The following is a 20,215-nucleotide window of genomic DNA, read 5'->3' on the forward strand; positions in this document are numbered from 1 at the left end:
ACGTCTGAAAAAACATACAAACCAACTTGCGAGGGACCTGGTGAACACTAACGACAACCAGAGCAGGCTTAAAAGATGGGAGATACTGCGTCTGGACCAGAGGCACTAGAAGATAAAATTCTAGGAACATCATGAGAGAGTGTTTAATGGAATACCTCTCCAACTTATAATATATACACAAAAAATCTGATTATGGCTAAGCATAGCCGATGGCAGATAAAAGAAGGAAAAAAAAAAAAAAAAAAAAAAAGCTGAAAATCCGCAACGCGGCGAGGGTCAAATAAAAACTTGTCAGGCTATACTTATATACATAGAAAACATCCATGACTCAGGAACAAATATCTGTGCTCATCACACAAATAAATGCCCTTACCGGGATTCGAACCCAGGACCGCGGCGTAGCAGACTGGGTCACTACCGACTAAGCCAGACTGGTCGTAACATCATCATCCGTAGTTATTGAGATGTTTAAGATCTCTCAGCATGCAAGCACAGTTCAATTTTAAAACCGGTAGGTAGGTAATTTGATAATTGTAGGTTCTAAAAAATATTATGAAAATACTTCAAGAAGAACCAACGAACTAAAAAAAGAGTTTCTGAAAAGGGCGAGACGACTAAAAATACTTAGTCCGTCAGTTAGATTATCAAAGAATTTTAGACACGTTTTTTTCTTTTTTCTCGTAAAAAAAAAATGACGACGGTACAGTGCGTTGAAGTTTCGCATGACGTCACGCCTGATTACAATTTTTACTTAGAAGTGACGTCACAAGCCCCCACTTCTGAACTTTGATGATCTATATCTTTGTATTTTTTTCATTAATTAGAAAAAGCGAAAAATATGTGTTCAGTATTTTTGGACGATCTGACTGACGGACTAAACAGAATGCCATTTTTTTATGTAGTCGTCATCTCGAGTATAGATAAGACCTAAGTACCTATGGTATCTATGGTGTAGGGTTTCATTTAGGTACCTATAGTGGCAAACTGCTATAGTTTTCAAATAAAACTTTAAAATCTGCTATTTATAATCGTAAGTACGTAACTTGCTGATTCTAAAACAAGTATTGGTTATAAGTTATAAGGTACTTCATTAATAACGTCTCCATCAAAATAAAGACAACTCCGCTGTTAAAACTTCATTAGTTCCTCAAGGACAGATTACGGGTTGTTTTAAGGAGTATTTAATGGAAGCTCCCGAGTATCATGGCGCAATCCGCTTACGGCAAAAATTAATCAACCGCCAGACGGCTTAGGGGCTAATGCGAGGCCCTCGCGACACGGGGGCTGTACGGACACGGTGTGTTAGATTTTAGATAGATAAGCTGGATAGGTTATTTAAAACTGTATAAGAATGTATGCGCGATTCGATTAAAACACGTCGTTGTCAATAAAACAATGTTTTTACATCGTGTGTATCAAGAAATCGTCACTACTCTTTAAAAAAATTGTATCTTCGTCTGTCAATGAAAAGAAAATTGTAATAAGTATTGTATGCCGTATGGAATGCATATAGACTTACTGCGTTTTAACTTTGAGGAGCAGCGTGAGATACGAGATTTTTTCAAAGTAGTGACGAAATGTTGGAATCCTTATATTACAGTTACGAAAATTGAGAAATTTCTACATTACGTAACTTTTGATTTCCAACACAAAAACTTGTGTTCTAAAAAATTATAAAGACGTCGTTCGTCACCGTTACACTCGTGACGTCATTAAAACAAATAGTACCTACTTTGTGAAGGTGGGTCGACTGGGGCGAAGTTGAGTATTGCTAACGAGAGTAAGTTAAATCGCGACGGCTTGCGGAGCGATTTAAAGACTCGAGTTTGCAATATTCTCACGCCCCGAGTTACACACGGTGTATTTACTCTCGCAAAATAAACGCGTGTAATTTGGTGTGAGAGTAGCACTGGCGTCGTAATATTTCAGGGGTAAATTAGGTATAGTAACAGTAAAGTTAGAAATAAAACGTATAGGTATTAAGAGATAGGAATATAATTTACTTGATCACTTCTTAGCAGCACTTTTAGGCGGCGGTGGGCACTCGTAGATGTTAATACTTCTGTCCTTTGACACTGAGAGAAGCTGGTTGCCTTCGGGGTTGAATTGTACGCCGCACACCTGCGAAAAACAATTGATTAAGTTGGTCTTCGTGAAAAATATGTTTTCTTGTTGTAGTCCTAAGGCACCCCAGAGGTGCAAAGGGTTCACAAGCTCGCGCCACGCCTTTCTATCTTCAGTGACCCTCCAGCTCAGACCAGACCAGACCAGCAGCAGATGTTTTCTTGGAAGGTAATTAAATCGTATTGTTAAAATTTGTCCTGGATTTTAAATTCTTCAATAAACCGCCTTGACAATACATACGATAGGCCTACATATACCTATCGGTTATAGGACTTATACTTAGGTATAGTTAACTTCAATAGTAGCTGCACTATCTACCACCATTTAGGTAATAAGCAGTTTTACAAGTATCCTTAGCGTTTCAATGTTTTAAAATAGGCAGTTTATGGAACCATGTGTCACAAATAACTGTATAGTAGACGAGACGCCAGGCTCTCTCGTGATACTTACAGCGCAGCGCCTATGTGTTCCTTGAAGACATGTAGGTCTTGTCGACAAACTTGTCGAGGCCGGCGACTCGTATGGCGCCGTCGGCCATAGCGGCGGCGGCGGCGCGCCCGTCTGAACTGGCGGCCGTCGACGCCGCTCTGCATGTTAATTTCATACTATCCGGAACACTGGACACCTGCCTGCTCCCAAGAATTTCGTACAATATACTCACAGCGCCTGTATGCTAATTGAAAACATGTAGGTAGGTCTTGCAGCTGGTCGAGGCTGGCGACGCGTAAAGGTAGCATTCGGATCCCAGCAGTCGCGACCCGGCAGCCGCTGCCCAGCGGCCGCGACCGGGTCGCGCCGCAACGCTTTGTAGGGATTTATATGCGATAGTTTCCGACACAAGCGACCGAGCAGCGCTGCCGGGGGTGTGGCCTACCGCGCGACCTTCGGCGCCGCCGAGCCGCTCCGGAGGCAGTTTGGCCGCGCTGCCCAGGCCGCCAGCTCGCACAGGTTGACAAAATGGCGACGTTTCCGATAAAAACGACGAGTTTTGGGATTTGATACTCATCGGTTCTGGACGTGTATAATGAATTAATTTTATACATCTTTGATGATAGTAAGAGCAACATTACTTCATCATCCTCTTCCCCGTCCTCTATCAGTCTCTTCAGGAGTTCTCGCTTTCTTTTAATTAAATTGTCTGACATTGTTAATGTTCAATACACGACTGGAATGCGCAACTGTTAGCACTGAATTCTCTTTGAATACTGCGCATGGCAGTCGCTGCCCGGGTCGCGACCGCTGCTATCCGAAAGCTTATGGCAGCGCCGCACAGCAGCGACAATGGGTCGCGGCCGCTGGACCGCGGCTGCCGGGTCGCGACTGCTGGGATCCGAATGTTACCTTAAGACGCCGTCGGCGGCGGCGCCGGCGGCGGTGCGCCCATCTAGACTCGCGGCCGCCGACGCTGCTTTGAAGACTCCCACTATGACATAGATTATTTCGACTCCTCTTAAAAAATAGATTCGCAAGTAATACTTACAGCTCCCGTGTGCTCCTTGAAGACATGTAGGTCTTGTAGTTTATCGAGGCTCGCGACTCTTACGGCGCCGTCGGCGGCGGCGGCGGCGGCGCGCCCGTCTGAACTCGCGGCCGCCGACGCCGCTCTGCATGCGAGTTTCATACTGCTTTGCAGGCTACCGCTCGCACTAATGGTGTAATATGAGTATAGTTTAGATATGCAAAGAGGGTATATACATAAGGTACAGCGGGGCAAATCTCGACTGGGGGGCAAATGTAAGTGGTCCATTTTTCCATGTTTTACAATGTTTGCATTATTAAATAGACTGTCCACCGGTTATATATGGTAGGCGTGTTCAGTGGATACATTGTAGAACTCAACATCATAGTGTAATAATGGAAAAAATGGATCAGTTACAACTGCTACTCTGGAACAAATATCTGTGCTCATCACACAAATAAATGCCCTTACCGGGATTTGAACCCAGGACCGCGGCTTAGCAGGCAGGGTCACTAGTGTCACTACCGACTGAGCCAGACCAGTCGTCAAATCATCACTTATTTATGCCGGTGACTGTACATAGTAGGCAACTTACACATTGTATGTGTGCACTGTTCCATCGGACGAGGCGGTGAGAAGAAGCGAAGAGTCTGCTGAGAACGTTACTGTGTTCACTGCCTAAACATTCACAAAACAGGTCAATAATTTACGAAAGTAAAAATATGAAAATATTGTAGACATAATTAAGGATAAATAAAAATAGGTAGCCGATGACAGTAAAATTACTAGAATTTATACTTAATTTGAGATAGGTGGAAAGTATATAATTACACATACTTAAGTAAAACTTTTGTTATTCTATTTTAGTTGTAATTTTATTATTCATATTCATTATTCGAAGCCAATACTTTTAGGCCAACTTCTATTTAATGTTTACTATTATTAGGTACATACTAAATATTATTGTTCTATGGAATTATATTGAAAATTTGTAAGGGGTTAATAAACTGGTAGTTCAAAAATGAACATATACACGGTGTAACATGCAAGTGGTAAAGGCCCAGGCCCCCGGGGGGGTCACGTGGTCTATTTGTATGGCCAACCTAGGCTCCAGGAGGGGAGGGGGGGTGGGTCATGACCCCCGTGACCTCCCCCCCCCTGGATCCGCGCATGGTAACATGAGGAAACCGAATAATTTTAACAGCGTATTCCTCATCATATTAGAAGAGTAAAATGTTATATAAACTTTTCTGGATTTCGCCTACTTTTAGATTTATACGCATTTAAAAATAATAATAATTACTGATTATTTCTCAGAACCGAAAAGTCCCGACTCAAGATTTGCCAACGAGCAATGGAGCGCAGCATACTTGGAGTTCGTAGAACCGATCGAGTTAGAAACACCGAACTGCGCTCCAAAACTGGTATAATACATGTGGGAGCTAAGACAGCCAAACTTAAGTGGGATTGGGCAGGACATGTTTGCCGGATGCACCCGTAACGGTGGGCCAAAGTGACGACTGAGTGGTTACCGCAAATTAGCCGGGGCAGAGGACGACCAAAGAAGAGATGGCGGGACGACCTCGACGTATTTTGCAGAGACTGGCAAGAGCGGGCATCAAACCGTGAGGACTGGAGAAAGGAAGGGGAGGCCTTTGCCCAGCAGTGGGACATCATATCTAAATATATAAAAGAAGAAGCTGACTGACTGACTGACTGACATATCAACGCACAGCCGAATCCGCTGGTCCTAGAGATTTCAAATTTGGCACGTAGGTTCCTTATGTAGTGTAGAGGAGCACTAAGAAAGGATTTTCCAAAATTCACCTCCTAAGGGGGTCAAATGGGGGTTCAAAGTTTGTATGGGGAAACAAGATTAGTTTGACTATTTTATTCGAAACTCCACAGGAAGATTCCTTAAGACATATGACTGAATACGTGTTTCAGGTTCTTTGAAAATTTAACCCCTAAAAGGGTGAAAAGGGGGTGATAAAGTAAAAAAATCAATATGGGTATCGTTTTTATGGTTTATCGGGTCGCTGATCACGATAAATACAACGTTTTTAAAATCTAACGAGGCGGAAGTGAAATACCTTCTCCCCTGTTGTGGTGCAATGGGGTTGAAATATCAAAAATATATATAAAAGAAGATATTGACTGACTGACTGACATATCAACGCACAGCCGAAACCGCTGGTCCTAGAGATGTCAAATTTGGCACGTAGGTTCCTTATATAGTGTAGAGGAGCACTAAGAAAGGATTTTTCAAAATTCGCCTCCTAAGGGACTCAAATGGGGGTTCAAAGTTTGTATGGGGAAACAAGATTAGTTTGACTATTTTATACGAAACTTCACAGGAGGATTCCTAAAGACATATGACTAAAATTTAGTCATATGTCTTTAGGAAAAAAACCTGTAACATGTATTTAGTAAATACATGTTACAGGTTTTTTGAAAATTTGACCCCTAAAGGGGTGCCAAGGGGGTAAAGTCAAAAACACAATATGGGTATCGTTTTTATGGTTTATCGGGTCGCTGATTACGATAAATACAACGATTTTAAAATCTAATGAGGTGGAAAAGAAATTTTCTCCCCTGCCGTAGTGCAATAGGGTGAAAATATCCAAAATAGCCATAAGAGGAGCACTAAGAAAGAATTTTCACCTCCTAGCATGATTATTTGACAGGGACAGGGACAGGGACAGGGACAGGGACAGGGACAGGGACAGGGACAGGGACAGGGACAGGGACGGGATAGGGTTAGGGATAGGGATAGGGATAGGGATAGGGATAGGGATAGGGGACGGGATAGGGGACGGGAACGGGGACGGGGATAGGGATAGGGGAGGGACGGGGACAGGGACGGGACGGGGACGGGGACGAGGACAAGGATAGAGATAGGGACGGGGATAAGAATAGGGATTGGGGTCGGAATAATCGGTCGGCAATCGATATCTAGGCAGTGTAAAATGCAGGTGGCTCAGTGGGAAGGGATTAGTAAGTAGGCATCGGCGAGTATCCTGCATCCGTGATAACTATTATATTCAATGTGCTGTAAAAAGATCGTTGTTTGCTTGCCTTTTATAAGTTTACGTTTGCAATAAGAATAAGCAAAATGGAAAAAATTGTAAGCGATAATGCAAGGAAGTACTTTTTATCCTACCGACCATAGCGTCGAGATACTGGCTATGTGGGTTGTATGAAGTTTCCCCAGTATAAATATTTATATAGGTACAATACATACATATTCGTACCTACTACCGACGCTGTGGTCGCTGTGTAACAATTCTACAATCATTGCAAGAATTTCTTTTAAAACAATAGTAATATGTGTAAGGTACAGTCATCCAAAAAGCAGTGTAAGGTTCTTGGCTGACCGTACAGCAAATAGATCAGTTACAATGGCCCCCCAGTCGAGAATTTCCCCGATAATCGCGGACAGATGTACCTACAAAGAAACCTACGGATCCAAATGAAAATCTTATTTTTTGTAAACGTTTCAATAAGAATACTTTTATTACGCGGGCGAAGCCGCGGGTAAAAGCTAGTAGGCTAATAAAAAAATAAAAATAAATCTCAGAACAAAACGCTATCTTGAGGGCGATGATGTCGTTATCGGACGTAATCTAACTATCCTCATATTGATTTAGACTAACTATCCTCGTTGATAGATATCAAAAAATAACTAGTAACTCACTGCAAAAAAGTATTGTTTTTTTTAACATAAGTAAATGTTTATTTTAAATGCCAGTTTTACGAATAACATTTACTTTTTATGTGAAAATACATCAAAAAATTTTTATTTGCGAAATTCGCTTGACTTCATATAACATTTTATCTTTATTTTGCCCTCTGAAATGCGTACCTAGTTTAAATCTTTCGGTTCCCTCATGTTACACCATATACATACAATCTTTTTAACATTGCACTATCGAGGACTCCTAAAAACGATTAGTTCTTAAGGTGGTTCGCTTAGGTTACGCGAAGCTCAGGCTGTGTTAGATGGCATTACATCTGCAAATTACCAGTTTAATTTTTTTTGTGAAGTCGTACAGGCATTTATATACTTTCAAGTATGCTTCGCGAACATTTAATATTAAAATTGACCTATTAAAACAAACATTAAACTTGTCATTGTACCGTGAAATCCCTTAATGTAAACAAATTGTCAATCTTACACTATTTTTAAGTACCACTCACACATGCAAACAGTGTTTTTGTATTCCTTCCAGTCGATAATTTCACGCGGCGACAGCTTGTTTAAATAGCATTGCGGTAAATACGTAGCATTTGCATGATTTGCATGGAAGTGGAGTGGGTTCGTATCCAGGACTTTTTCTCTTTTTGTTTTGTTTTATTATTATACATAAATGTTATATGTACAGTAAATACTGAGCGTTTTCCACAAAAAAGATTAAAAACCTATTCTCTTAAATCGTAATAATTTTTGGGTTCTTCCAACTCAGAATTTTTAACACAATTATACACTCAGATATTTTAAAAATTTCGAAAAAGTATAGATAAATTTTAGTTTCCTAAATGCGTGGTTTTGTGATTCAAATGATTTTTTTTTCTAATTGTTGATTTTTTGTAATTGTTTATTTTTGATTGAGCAAGGGTATTCAAATCGCTTTTGAAATCTTAAATTAGTAAATGAAAATGCAATAGTTAACTGAGTAAAGTAAGTAATGCTTTAAAAACTCAAGTGGATTTCTGTCTTTTTTTATCTAACGAGTAAAAGTTATGTTTTATATCTTAACTAAATAAATGGACAATCAAAATGAGAATAAAAAATCAATACGTTCTCTAAGATAAAATTGATACCTTCGGCTCTCCCTTCTTGCTCGGTCAATAAAAAAATACGAAATTTATATCCAAAAAAAATACAAAAAGTTGATAGAAACCCGGGATTCGAACGCAGCTTCACGGCGTGACAGACGACTGTTCACCAACGACGCCATTACATAACACGCAGTTTCCGACGAAATTAGGCTATACATATATTAATTTAAATATAAATTATAATGTCAAATTACTCTCTATAATCGAAGTGGAAGAATTCGTTGTTTCACCAAAGATAATCTACCAGGCATAATAAAGGATTGTATTAGTATTATTGTATGAAAATAAAAAATAGCAAAGCAAAATAGTTAAATATTCCTTAAAAAAAAAAACTTAATAAATTCAAAAAAGTTCAAATGATTAAAAAAAACTTCGGGATGGAACTCGGGATTTGGTGCACCATATTAGTCAGTAATTTGACCGAGACGCCATTTCGATTTACACTAGCAGTGTCGAAATTCACGATATGTATCTTTATTGACAAAATGCGTCATTATTTCTGACTCTGCCGGCGTATTATGATTCCAATTTTATCACTTATCCACGTGGATAAAGCATCCGTCACGCTTTGGCAAGTATGTCAGTGTGAGAGTGACAGTTGTCTTATCCACGTGGACAAGTGATATAATTGTAAGCATGATACGCCGGCTGCTTGAATTAACTAAACCAATATCTTTAACTTTAAATAATTACTTGTCAAGAGCCAAGTGTCACTGATGACAATGTCAACTAAAAATGCGAGAAATATGACGGCTCTGTGTCTGTACACAAAATTTGGCACGCACATTTACGTAAAATTAATAAAAAATTCACATGGATTTGTCCATGATTTCTGTAAGAAGCAATGTATTTCATTTAATACTGCGACAATGGATAATGTGAAGTAGATTGTATGCGCATATTTTTATTTAGTGGTGGCGGTGACTAAATAATTGGGAGCGGCTTTTTGTATGGAAAGCGAACCACCTTAAGCAGTCTGCAACGGTAGTTTTAGGCTTTATGACGTACTTATGTTAAGTATAGCCCTAGTAAGTACATCATCTACATACCTGTGTGTGAGCTTGAATGGTGTGCAGTAGCTTGCCTTGCGCCGCGTCGAAGAGGCAGGCAGCGCCATCTGTTGAGCCGCTCGCGATGTACTTGCCGTCGGGGCTCTGCCAGTAGTTATGTTTGATCAGTTTTTGGAATGTTTAATCTGCTAATTATAAGCTTATATTATAATGTCTGTACTGTACTAGTTACAGATATTATAAGAGACCGAGGTTACTTTCAACAATTTATTTTTAACTAGCTTTTTCCCGCGGCTTCGCCTGCGTACAAAAAGAATTCAAACTTTGGACCCCCATTTCACCCCCTTAAGTATACTTTCTTAGTGCGCCTCTACACATTGTAAGGAACCTACATGCCAAATTTGGAATCTTTAAAATCAACGGTTTCGGCTGTGTGTTGATATGTCACTTATGTCAGTCAGTCAGTCAGTTTCTTCTTTTATATATTAAGATTGTTAAATTGGGCAATAATGTTAAACAATATAAATAAAAAATAGGCACAGATTTAGTGCAAAATGTTTTTCCTTGGTATTTTCACGGAAACTTATGAACATGTCATATTTCATTCAGTTACAGTACAAAAAGTACTAATCTTGACCAAACTAGCACTACGACGACCGGTCTGGCTCAGTCGGTAGTGACCCTGCCTGCTAAGCCGCGGTCCTGGATTCGAATCTATTTAAGTATGTATATCGTCGCTTTGCACTCATAGTACAAGCTTTGCTTAGTTTGGGGCTAAGTTGATCTGTGTAAGGTGTCCCCACAATATATTTATTTATTTATTTAAAAAATACGAACATTTCCGAGAAATTACGATGGGAAACCATTATGCACTATCTATTAATTACTGAGTGTCTAAACAAAATTGGCAGAAATCTTTGAATATTTACACTATTTAATAATATAAATTGTAAGTCAAAACAATGGCAGACTAAAACCAATGTATTAGAAAAGTTAAATTTGATAAAACTGCAACTGATGTACACTTACCCAAGCCAAACTCAAAACAAATTTCCCTCTAGTGTCCAAAACACACTCTAAAGATGCTTTCTCAATGCCATAGATCCCAAGCTTCCCAGTATGACTCCCAGTGACTATGTGGTGGCCCTCGGGAGAAAATGCCACCTTCCAAATGTCTGTGCCACTGTTCTGGACCTCATGGACTTTGTGACCACTCAGCAAATCCCAGATTATCAAGGTGGAGTCCAGAGATGTACTGGCCAGGGCTAAGAAATGTTTTTAAAATTAGAAATACATCCTTAAGGTTGTAGGATATTAAATCCATGAAATAAAAATTAAAAAGTAGTAAATAAGGACTCAACATTTATTTTATTTCTACACAGAACTATTTAAAAATCCTAATTATATGAGATACTTAATATTATTAACAATATAACAGTAGTATAGCTTAAGAAAGATAAATAGACCATTAACTCAATCTATCCATGTAATAGGTACAGGAAAGTATAAAATTAAATAGACTCACTGTGACCGTCAAAGCTGACTGCAACAGAAACCACAGCCATGGAGTGCCCCGCTAGAGAGTGCACTAGTTCCAACCTATTGTTCTCAAATAGCCACACCTTCACTAGGCCATCTAGGCCACCTGTAGCAATGAAGTCTTTGGTAGGTGCTCTAAAACAGAAATACCCCGCCAAAACTAAAGTTGAATAGGATAAGTTTAACTCTTTTGTCAACATCCCATAATTTTTCATCGTATCCAAAATATATCAATAATGACTAATTAATTGCTAATTTTATTCATAGGTACTAAACTTATTTTTTAATAAACTTATTTTCTTACTTTGGATCTCCAGAAGTAGCCGTCTTAGCCCATGCACAGCAGTAAATAGGGTCTTCGTGAGCATTTTCTTTCTTTAGTAATATGGAATACTAGAAATATAAAACAGAAAATTATTTTTTCCAGTAAGACGATGCCGCAACAGATGTTTTGTATAAACCATTATTTTAGGTTATTTACTTACCGCAGTTGAAGCTGGCATAGTATTTAAAGTAAATATCACGTTTCTCTCTATATATCACGTCTCTTAGCGTAGTTATTTAAAATATCTAAACATGTATTTCTTAGAAGAAATGTGTTTTTTTTTTTTTTTTTTTTTGTTAGGATTGGCTTTTGCTGCCAGGGCACTTTGCCAATGTCAAGTGAGTAGGGGTGATTTCAGGAGTGCACCTAAAAATTTAACCCCAAATTTTGAATCAAAAGTAATAAGTTGCATACTTGGTACATAATATTATGAACATAATAAACATATACAACTAGGTATATACGCAATATTTACAAACTGATATTATTTTTTTCAAGAAAATGTGCTATCATTTTTAATACTTTGGGATCTGAGCTAGCTAAAAGAGATTTTATATTACAAGGAAGAGGGACTTTCAATTTAAGTAAGAGATCGTATAAGCAAAAACGGTTCGATGGGCATTCAAAAAATATATGTTCGATTGTGCCCACGCCATAACCACATATTGGCATTCTGGGCTAGCTTTTTTCTTTATCTTGTATAGGAATTCTGGAGAACAGACATGACCCAGTCTAAGGCGAATCAGGCAGCTCGTTACCTTCTTATTAAATTTAAATTTAAAGAACCAAGGTTTGGGGTAAATTTTTTGCTGAATTTGAAAGAACTGTAATTTATTATTAGTAATCCAAAGATCTGACCAATCAGAGTTCAGCTTTGTCGAGGAAATCACATCCAAGTCCTTACTAAAACATTGATAGAAACACCTACTACCAGTTACAGTTGCCTCTTTTGCAGCTTTATCAGCCAATTCATTACCATGAATGCCTTTGTGGCTTGGGATCCATGATAACTGAACGTCTAAATTTAATAGGTGACAAGTAAAGAGGGATTCTTTGATTAAGCAAATTATAGGGGTTTTCGCACAATTTTTGATAGAATTACAGGTGATAGCCTGGATTGAACTTAAGCTATCGGAGAAGATTACAGATTTAGACAGTTTGTGTTCCATAATGTATCTGATTGCTTTCAAAATGGCTACGCATTCCCCAGTGAAAATAGAGCAAACTGAAGGAAGTTGAAATTTGTGGACTGATTCGAGGTTATCATGAATGAAAGCACAGCCAACAAAGCTATTGACAGATTTAGAAGCATCTGAGAAAAATAAATCCCATTCCTTCCATTTGTCTCTTATTGCAATCAGGAATTTTTCATTTATGCTATTTGAACTTCGCGTAACGCCGATTTTGACAGATTTTTGTTCGAACATTAAGGCAGCATAAGGAACAGTATAAATGGGTATTTTTGGAAATTTAGCTATGGGGACGTTGATATCATATAATCTGTTTAGACTGGTATAAAGGTTTGGTTTTTGTTTTCTAAGCCAGAAAGCGTTTACTTCAATATGGGCCTGCAAAATTTGGAGTTTTGGAAAAATGGGATGATTTTCTAATTGAGAAGCGCGGAGTAGGTATCTGTCAGCCAAATATTGGCGACGGAAATTTAGAGGAGGGTCAGCACACTCCACTTGAAGTGCTCTAACAGGGGAAGATCTCATAGCCCCTGTTACTATTCTGAGAGCTTTTGCCTGGATAGCATCTAATTTTTTAAGATCTTTTTTGCGACATGGTTCTATTATTATGGAACCAAAGTCCATGAGTGATCTTATTAAGGCATTATAAAGCAATTTTTGGGTGTAAGGATGAGCTCCCCACCAACAGCCAGAGAGAGCACGAATGATATTTAGGTTTTTTTCACACTTCCCAATTGTATTATCGACATGTTGTGTAAACGTTAATTTTGAATCAAATGATACACCTAGAAATTTTACAATGTTATGGACTGGGATGTTTTGAGAACGAAATGAAACATTGACTGGTGGATGATTCTTGCTTCTTGAGAAAACTAGAGCAGAACTCTTAGATGGGGATAGGTCAAGACCATGAGTATCTAGCCATAAACCTAGAGATTCCAGAGAATGATTTACATAACGGGTCGCATCTACGATGTTCTTATGGACCGAATAGATTGCAATATCATCCGCATATTGTAGGATATTGCAATGGTTATTAATGTTAATTTTTACATATGGTATTATTGGTATGCTCATAATTTGACATGTATGTTTTTGCATGCTGGCAACAGCCCTCTTCCCTTTTGAAAACTGAACTGTAAGCAGCCATATTTTGTCTCTCTGTGTAGTCTGTGTAATTAATTATATTTATAAAAATTTACGGCATCCAGTCACAAATAGTAATTGGCTAAATTGTTTTTTAATCAGTGCTATTCAATATACTGCGTGCTGAAAGTATTTCCTTGTTTTATTGTACACCAATAGTTAACCCACTGCCAGGCCTACACAGGCATCTCCTTTTAATAGGTTATGGGCCCAGCCTGCGACTAATTATATTGGTGTGCAATAAATTAAACAAGCGAAAATGAGTGACGAAGAGACAGCACGTGAAAACAATGAAAATCGTCGGCCAGCGCCCGCGCCCGGCCATGTGGCCGCGCCGGCGCCAGTGCTCCAGCCTTCGCCTGTACGAGCGCCAGCTCCGATGTTTTCTAACACGCCGACACAGAGCGTAAATTTATCGATTGATAAACTAACTGGACTACAAGATTACAATAATTGGAAATTTTCCATGAAAATGGTTTTAACCCTTGAAGGCCTGTGGGCCTGTATCGAAGGTAACGATGACAGCAGGTCTCGTGATCAACGCGCTTTAGCAAGAATCTGTTTAGCAGTCAAATCGACGTGCTACCAGTATGTTCGCGATGCTCAAACTGCAAAAGTGGCGTGGGATAACCTCGCTAAAGTTTTTGAAGACCGTGGACTATATAGACGTGTGTTACTGTTACGCAAGTTACATAAAACTTCATTTACGACAATGGGCGAGTACATCGAGGAAATCATGACCCTGGTTCAACAGCTTGCGGACATCGGCAAAGTAATAGATGACGCCGAGGTCGCCGAATTACTGTTAAGTGGTCTACCAACGGAATACGACTCCCTTGTGTCTAATTTGGAAACAGTATGTATAACTTCAACACTGTCTAGTGAACTAGTGCGTGCGAGACTGCTGCAGGAAGAGTTCCGGAGGGCATCCAATGGCAACAGTACCCTGAACACTGCTTTTCTTTCAAACGTCAAGAACACAAATTTGTTGTGTAATTACTGTAAGAGGAGAGGACACATCAAATCTAAATGTTTTAAATTGAAGCGTGACAAGAAAAATACAAACAAGAATGGAGAAAGTTTTGTCGCCTCTGCCTTTTTGGCGAAGAAAGAAGACTGGATTGTAGACTCGGGTGCTTCACAACATATGACAAACAATGATGATAATATGGAACATTTTAAAGACTGTAAGAGTGTCATATCAGTTGCCAATAATCATAAATTAGAATGTCATGGTCAAGGTGACATTGTGTTGTCAAACAACAATTTGGTAAGCAAAATTGATAATGTTTTATATGTCCCTGATCTTTCTGTGAACCTTCTGTCTGTTAGTTGCCTGGTGAATAAGGGGTTTTCAGTTTTCTTTGATAAAAAGGGTTGTTTTATTTATGATAAATGTCAAGTTTCTGGCAATATAGTGGCAACGGCTAGTAAAAATAGTGGTCTGTATGTTTTAGATAAAGATAATATGTGTACTATGACAGGTAACTCTCAAAAGAAGCATTCTTCAATGCCCTTGTGTCACAAACTGACTAGACAAGAGCAACAGAGTGCAAATGTTGCTGCCTCATCGGTGCCTATAGATCTTTGGCATCGGAGAACCGGACATCTAAGCCTCAGTGGCTTAAAAACCTTAAAAAGTTGTGTTTCTGGTGTCATGTTTCAGGAAAATATTCAGGAACTCCAGTGTGAATCCTGCCTAAAAGGAAAGATGTGTGCGCTGCCTTATCCAGTGGGACAGGCTTCGCGCGCTTCTAAGCCCCTGGAACTGGTACACTCGGATGTGATGGGTCCGATGCAGGAGGACAGCTGGGGAGGTGGGAGATACCTCGTCACGTTCACTGATGACTATTCTCGGAGAACACATGGATATATAATAAGACAAAAATCCGAGGTAATGTCAAGTTTTCTTTTATATAAGGCCCTAGTCGAAAAGCAGTCTGGTTTGCCAATACTATGCCTACGTACGGATGGGGGTGGTGAGTATTGCAGTTCTGAGTTTGCTACCTATTTGCAAAAGCAGGGTATAATCCACCAAAAGATAGTACCCTACTGTCACCAGCAACTTGGCGTAGCAGAACGGCTCAACAGAATTTTGGCTGAGAAAGCAAGGTGTATGCTGCAAGGTGCAGGTCTCTGCCACAGATATTGGGGTGAGTCCATGATGACTGCTATCTATCTTAAAAATAGGAGCCCCACATCTGCGTTGTCAGGACTGACACCAGAGGAAGTATGGACCGGGTCAAGGCCAGACCTTAGTCATCTTCATGTCTTTGGCTGCATTGCTTATTCTCTTGTGCCAAGTGAATGTCGCCGAAAACTGGATCCTAAGAGCAAAAAGTTTGTTTTTGTAGGATACAGTGAAACTACTAAAGGATTCAGATTGGCAGATCCCCTTAATCCAAAGAAAGTTATTCTTTCAAGAAATGTAGCATTTTTAGAAAATACTTTTTTAAATAATGTTGACATTAGAAATAAAAATAATGATTTATTTAATGATGAATTTATATTTTATGAATGGTCATGTAATGACAATTTTAATAATTTAACGAATTTAAATGAATCTAATAATAATTCTTCAAGCAATGCTGAAGTGAATAGTGATATTAGGCAATTAAATTCTAGTCATGAAAATAGGATAAGTCCCAGTGATGAAATTACTTTAAACAATTCTAACATAAATGTTTCTCAAATTTCAGGAGCAGATGAATACTGCACGGGCAGCGAGGACGAGTCAGGTTCCGCTGAGTCACCGGTGCCGGATGCGCGCCTCGAGCGTCTGACATCTTCGTACCAGTCGCCAGTTGGTGGGGAAGATGCGAGTAGCCCCCTGCCGCCTGTACCTACCGATACTCGCCCTACACGCAGCACACGCTCCAAGCTACCTACCAGGTACCAAGACTATGAGATGGATTATTCTCTCATAGCTGAATGTATATCTCTCTCTGAGCCACAATCTTATGCGGAAGCCGTCTCTGGCCCTAACTGCCATGAGTGGCAGGCAGCTATGCAGGATGAATATAATTCTATGTTATCTAATAATGTTTGGAAATTAGTAGATCGCCCTTCAGGAGCTAATGTCATAAAGTGTAAATGGGTCTATAAGACTAAACATGATGCTTCAGGGAATTTTGACAAATACAAAGCCCGTTTAGTTGCCAGAGGCTTTACACAAGTTCATGGGGTAGATTATTCAGAAACATATTCACCTGTTGTTAGGCACAGTAGCATGAGAATATTGTTTTCCTTAGCAAATAAATTAGATTTAAATATAGATCATATTGATGTTGCTACAGCATTTTTGAATGGGAACCTAGAGGAAACCATATATATGGATCAGCCTCCGGGCTTTGATAATAATGATCGAAGCAAAGTTTGTTTGTTATTAAAAGGAATTTATGGATTAAAGCAAGCTAGCAAAATTTGGAATGATAAAGTTCATGACTTGCTTTCTTCCAATAGTTTCACACAGAGTAAATGTGAACCCTGTGTATATATCAGTAGGTCACAGAATGATTTGGTCATAATAGCTTTATATGTGGACGATTTTTATGTCTTTTATAGCAAAAATAGTGCCATTTATGAACATTTGTTACAGCTTTTGGAAAGTAACTTTAATGTAAAAAACTTGGGTAGTCTCAAAAGCTGTTTAGGTATTAATGTCACACGTGACAGATCAAAAGGATTGTTAAAACTTGATCAAACTGAATATATACGCAAATTGTTAATTAAATTCGGTATGCAAAATTGTAAGGCCGTGTGCACACCCATGTTGCCTAACAGTAAGTTTCATAAAGCTGAAAAAAGTCTAGATGAAAATGTTTATCCTTATAGGCAATTAATGGGCTCATTGATGTACCTATGTGTTTGCACAAGGCCAGATATAGCTTTTGCGTGTAGCCAATTGTGTCAGTTTAATAATGGCTTTGACCTAACTCACTGGTTAGCAGCTAAACGCATACTTCGGTATTTAGCAGGGACAATTGATTATTGTTTGTTATTTACAAAAAATGACAATTGTAATTTAGATGCTTATGCCGATGCAGATTGGGCTAACGACCAATTAGATAGGAGGTCTTATACAGGTTTTATTATTAAATTTGGTAATGATACTACTCACTGGGAGGCTAGAAAGCAGAGGTGTATTGCACTTTCATCTACAGAATCGGAATACTTAGCGATGTCTGATGTTTGTAAAGATATTTGTTTCATTAAGAACTTTATATCCGAAATCTGTGAAAATGTAAATTTAAATATAACTTTATATAATGATAACCTCAGTGCGCAAAAGCTGTTAGAAGTAAAAGAGTATTGTCACAAGCGTACTAAACATATCGATCTCCGATACCACTATGTTAAAGACTTGGTAAAGAATAATTCTATAACTGTTAAGTATTTGCAAACCGATATGATGATAGCAGATGTTTTTACTAAAGCTTTAGGTTCCATTAAACACAACAAGTTTATAAAGCAGTGTAATATTGTAAAATGTTAATTTATAATGTATGTCGCCTGTTTGCTTTGTTTGCTTGGAATGTACATGCATATTGTATAGGTTTAAGTGCTTTCAAGTGATACCTATGTTTGTTATTGTATACCTAAGCATGTCATAACATTATAAGCATATGGGGAAGTGTTAATTTTTACATATGGTATTATTGGTATGCTCATAATTTGACATGTATGTTTTTGCATGCTGGCAACAGCCCTCTTCCCTTTTGAAAACTGAACTGTAAGCAGCCATATTTTGTCTCTCTGTGTAGTCTGTGTAATTAATTATATTTATAAAAATTTACGGCATCCAGTCACAAATAGTAATTGGCTAAATTGTTTTTTAATCAGTGCTATTCAATATACTGCGTGCTGAAAGTATTTCCTTGTTTTATTGTACACCAATAGTTAACCCACTGCCAGGCCTACACAGGCATCTCCTTTTAATAATTAATGGATTGTTCCAAGTCCGACGTATATATACTGTATAGCAATGGACTTAAAACCGAGCCCTGTGGTAGGCCCCTCCAGAGAAACTTTGGATTGTTCTGCATGTTAGGTACTCTTAAAGAAATCTTTCTGCCCGATAAGAGATTATTAATAAAAAGCACAACTTTCTCTGGAATTTTCATAGAACGCAGTTTCCTGCAGAGAACCGGGAGTAAAACATTGTCATATGCTGCTGCTACGTCGAGAAAGGCAGCAACGACGGATTGTTTTTGAGAAAATGCTATTCTGACATCTGTTGATAATAGAGCATGGCTGTCAGTAACACTTCTACCTTTTCTTGTGTTTGGAAAGTTTATTTATTTTGACATTCGAGAGTTGTCAAAATTAGTACCATAGACTAGCTAATAGGCTTGTGTCGTTCACGAACTATGAACTGTTAGGAATAAAATCCCATCAATGACCGAAATGAACTGAATCTTTCCGTGGTCTGAGAATCGGTCTTTGCTCATTTAGTTCAGTATAGGATCGGCGAGCGCGAGCGGTTTGGATCGAGAACGAATGTGTGACTGGGCCGACCGAGAGCGAGAGCTACTTAGCAGAGCAACAAAAAAAGTCAAGTTTTCATATTAAACTTCGGTTACTTACAACCTTTCGGCCCGGAATGTTACTATCTGTGGACTATTCGTGTAATTTTGACACTATTCGGTCCCATTCGTTCTGATCTTTCCGACCGCAGTGATCGCTGGTCTGGCTGAACTAAATGAGCAAAAGACCTAAAAGAGCGAACTAGTTCATGGGAGCGATTGAACGAGATCGGAGCGCTCCGATCAACGACCGAAACGGCACAAGCCTACTAGCTAATAAATTAATAGTTCACCAGACGAACATCCCGGATTGATACCGGACCGTGGTCTAACTACCATAATATCTCTTTCTCGCTCCTACTTGGAGCTACATTCTTGACACGTTTGGGCCCCCACTGTTCCAAACTCTGGGGAATAAGTTTGGAACAAAAAGAATTAAAACATTGCCTGAATTCATCTCCAAAGATTATTGACTATGACTGCTATCATTATAACTCAATCTGTATAAACGTCAGTCAAGCAAAGGAATGATTCATACCTTTAGTTAGCAGTGGCTATACTGCATGTATGGAATGACTGTTAGAGCCTTTCTCTAACCGCTGTCGTCGTAGCCTCCACACTGGTCAGCATGGCTGGCATCTCAAGATCTGTATTAAAAAAGGGTAACTATGACTTACAAAGTCACTAAATTATCTCTATATAATATCACACATTTAGTTCTATGCAAGTATTATTACAAGGTTAATCTCATATTATATTCTTTCCATTATAGGTTCTCAAATCTCACTGAAATCATTAATTCCAAGTTGCTTATTAAAGTTATCACAGTTCCAACTATTTCATCATCATCATCATTATCATTATCATGACCATTATCATTATCATGACCATTATCATTATCATGACCATTATCATTATCATGACCATTATCATGTTAGTTCCCTTTGAACTACATAAATGTAGTACTTAAATACATATGTAAAGTATCTCAAAGATACTTTCCAGTCACCATTATGGTGCATCAATATTCATACCAAAGTACTACACAAATAATG

General features: G+C 38.7%; 1 protein-coding gene across 1 annotated transcript; it reads right to left on the reverse strand.

Annotated features, from left to right (window-relative positions):
* Window positions 1–1,973: 1,973 nt before the first annotated feature.
* Window positions 1,974–18,983, reverse strand: LOC125234069 (WD repeat-containing protein 61-like). Its single transcript, XM_048140255.1, has 9 exons — window positions 18,922–18,983; window positions 11,460–11,576; window positions 11,279–11,367; window positions 10,961–11,109; window positions 10,465–10,700; window positions 9,475–9,579; window positions 4,179–4,261; window positions 3,605–3,770; window positions 1,974–2,121 (listed from the first exon to the last, which is right to left on the reverse strand). Exons 2-9 carry the CDS (start codon window positions 11,475–11,477, stop codon window positions 2,008–2,010), a joined length of 960 nt encoding a protein of 319 aa, XP_047996212.1. The 5' UTR covers window positions 11,478–11,576; window positions 18,922–18,983; the 3' UTR covers window positions 1,974–2,007.
* Between the last annotated feature and the right edge of the window lie 1,232 nt (window positions 18,984–20,215).

The sequence above is a fragment of the Leguminivora glycinivorella genome, chromosome 15 (assembly GCF_023078275.1).
Source record: "Leguminivora glycinivorella isolate SPB_JAAS2020 chromosome 15, LegGlyc_1.1, whole genome shotgun sequence".
Taxonomy (NCBI): Eukaryota; Metazoa; Arthropoda; class Insecta; order Lepidoptera; family Tortricidae; genus Leguminivora; species Leguminivora glycinivorella.

Excerpts from the sequence above, each read along its gene's own strand:
- LOC125234069 (XM_048140255.1), bottom strand. Across the intron at positions 10,701-10,960 it reads AGTCAGCTTTGACGGTCACA|CCCTGGCCAGTACATCTCTG; the intron begins GTGAGTCTATTT and ends AACATTTCTTAG. Across the intron at positions 4,262-9,474 it reads CCATTCAAGCTCACACACAG|GCAGTGAACACAGTAACGTT; the intron begins GTATGTAGATGA and ends GTGAATGTTTAG.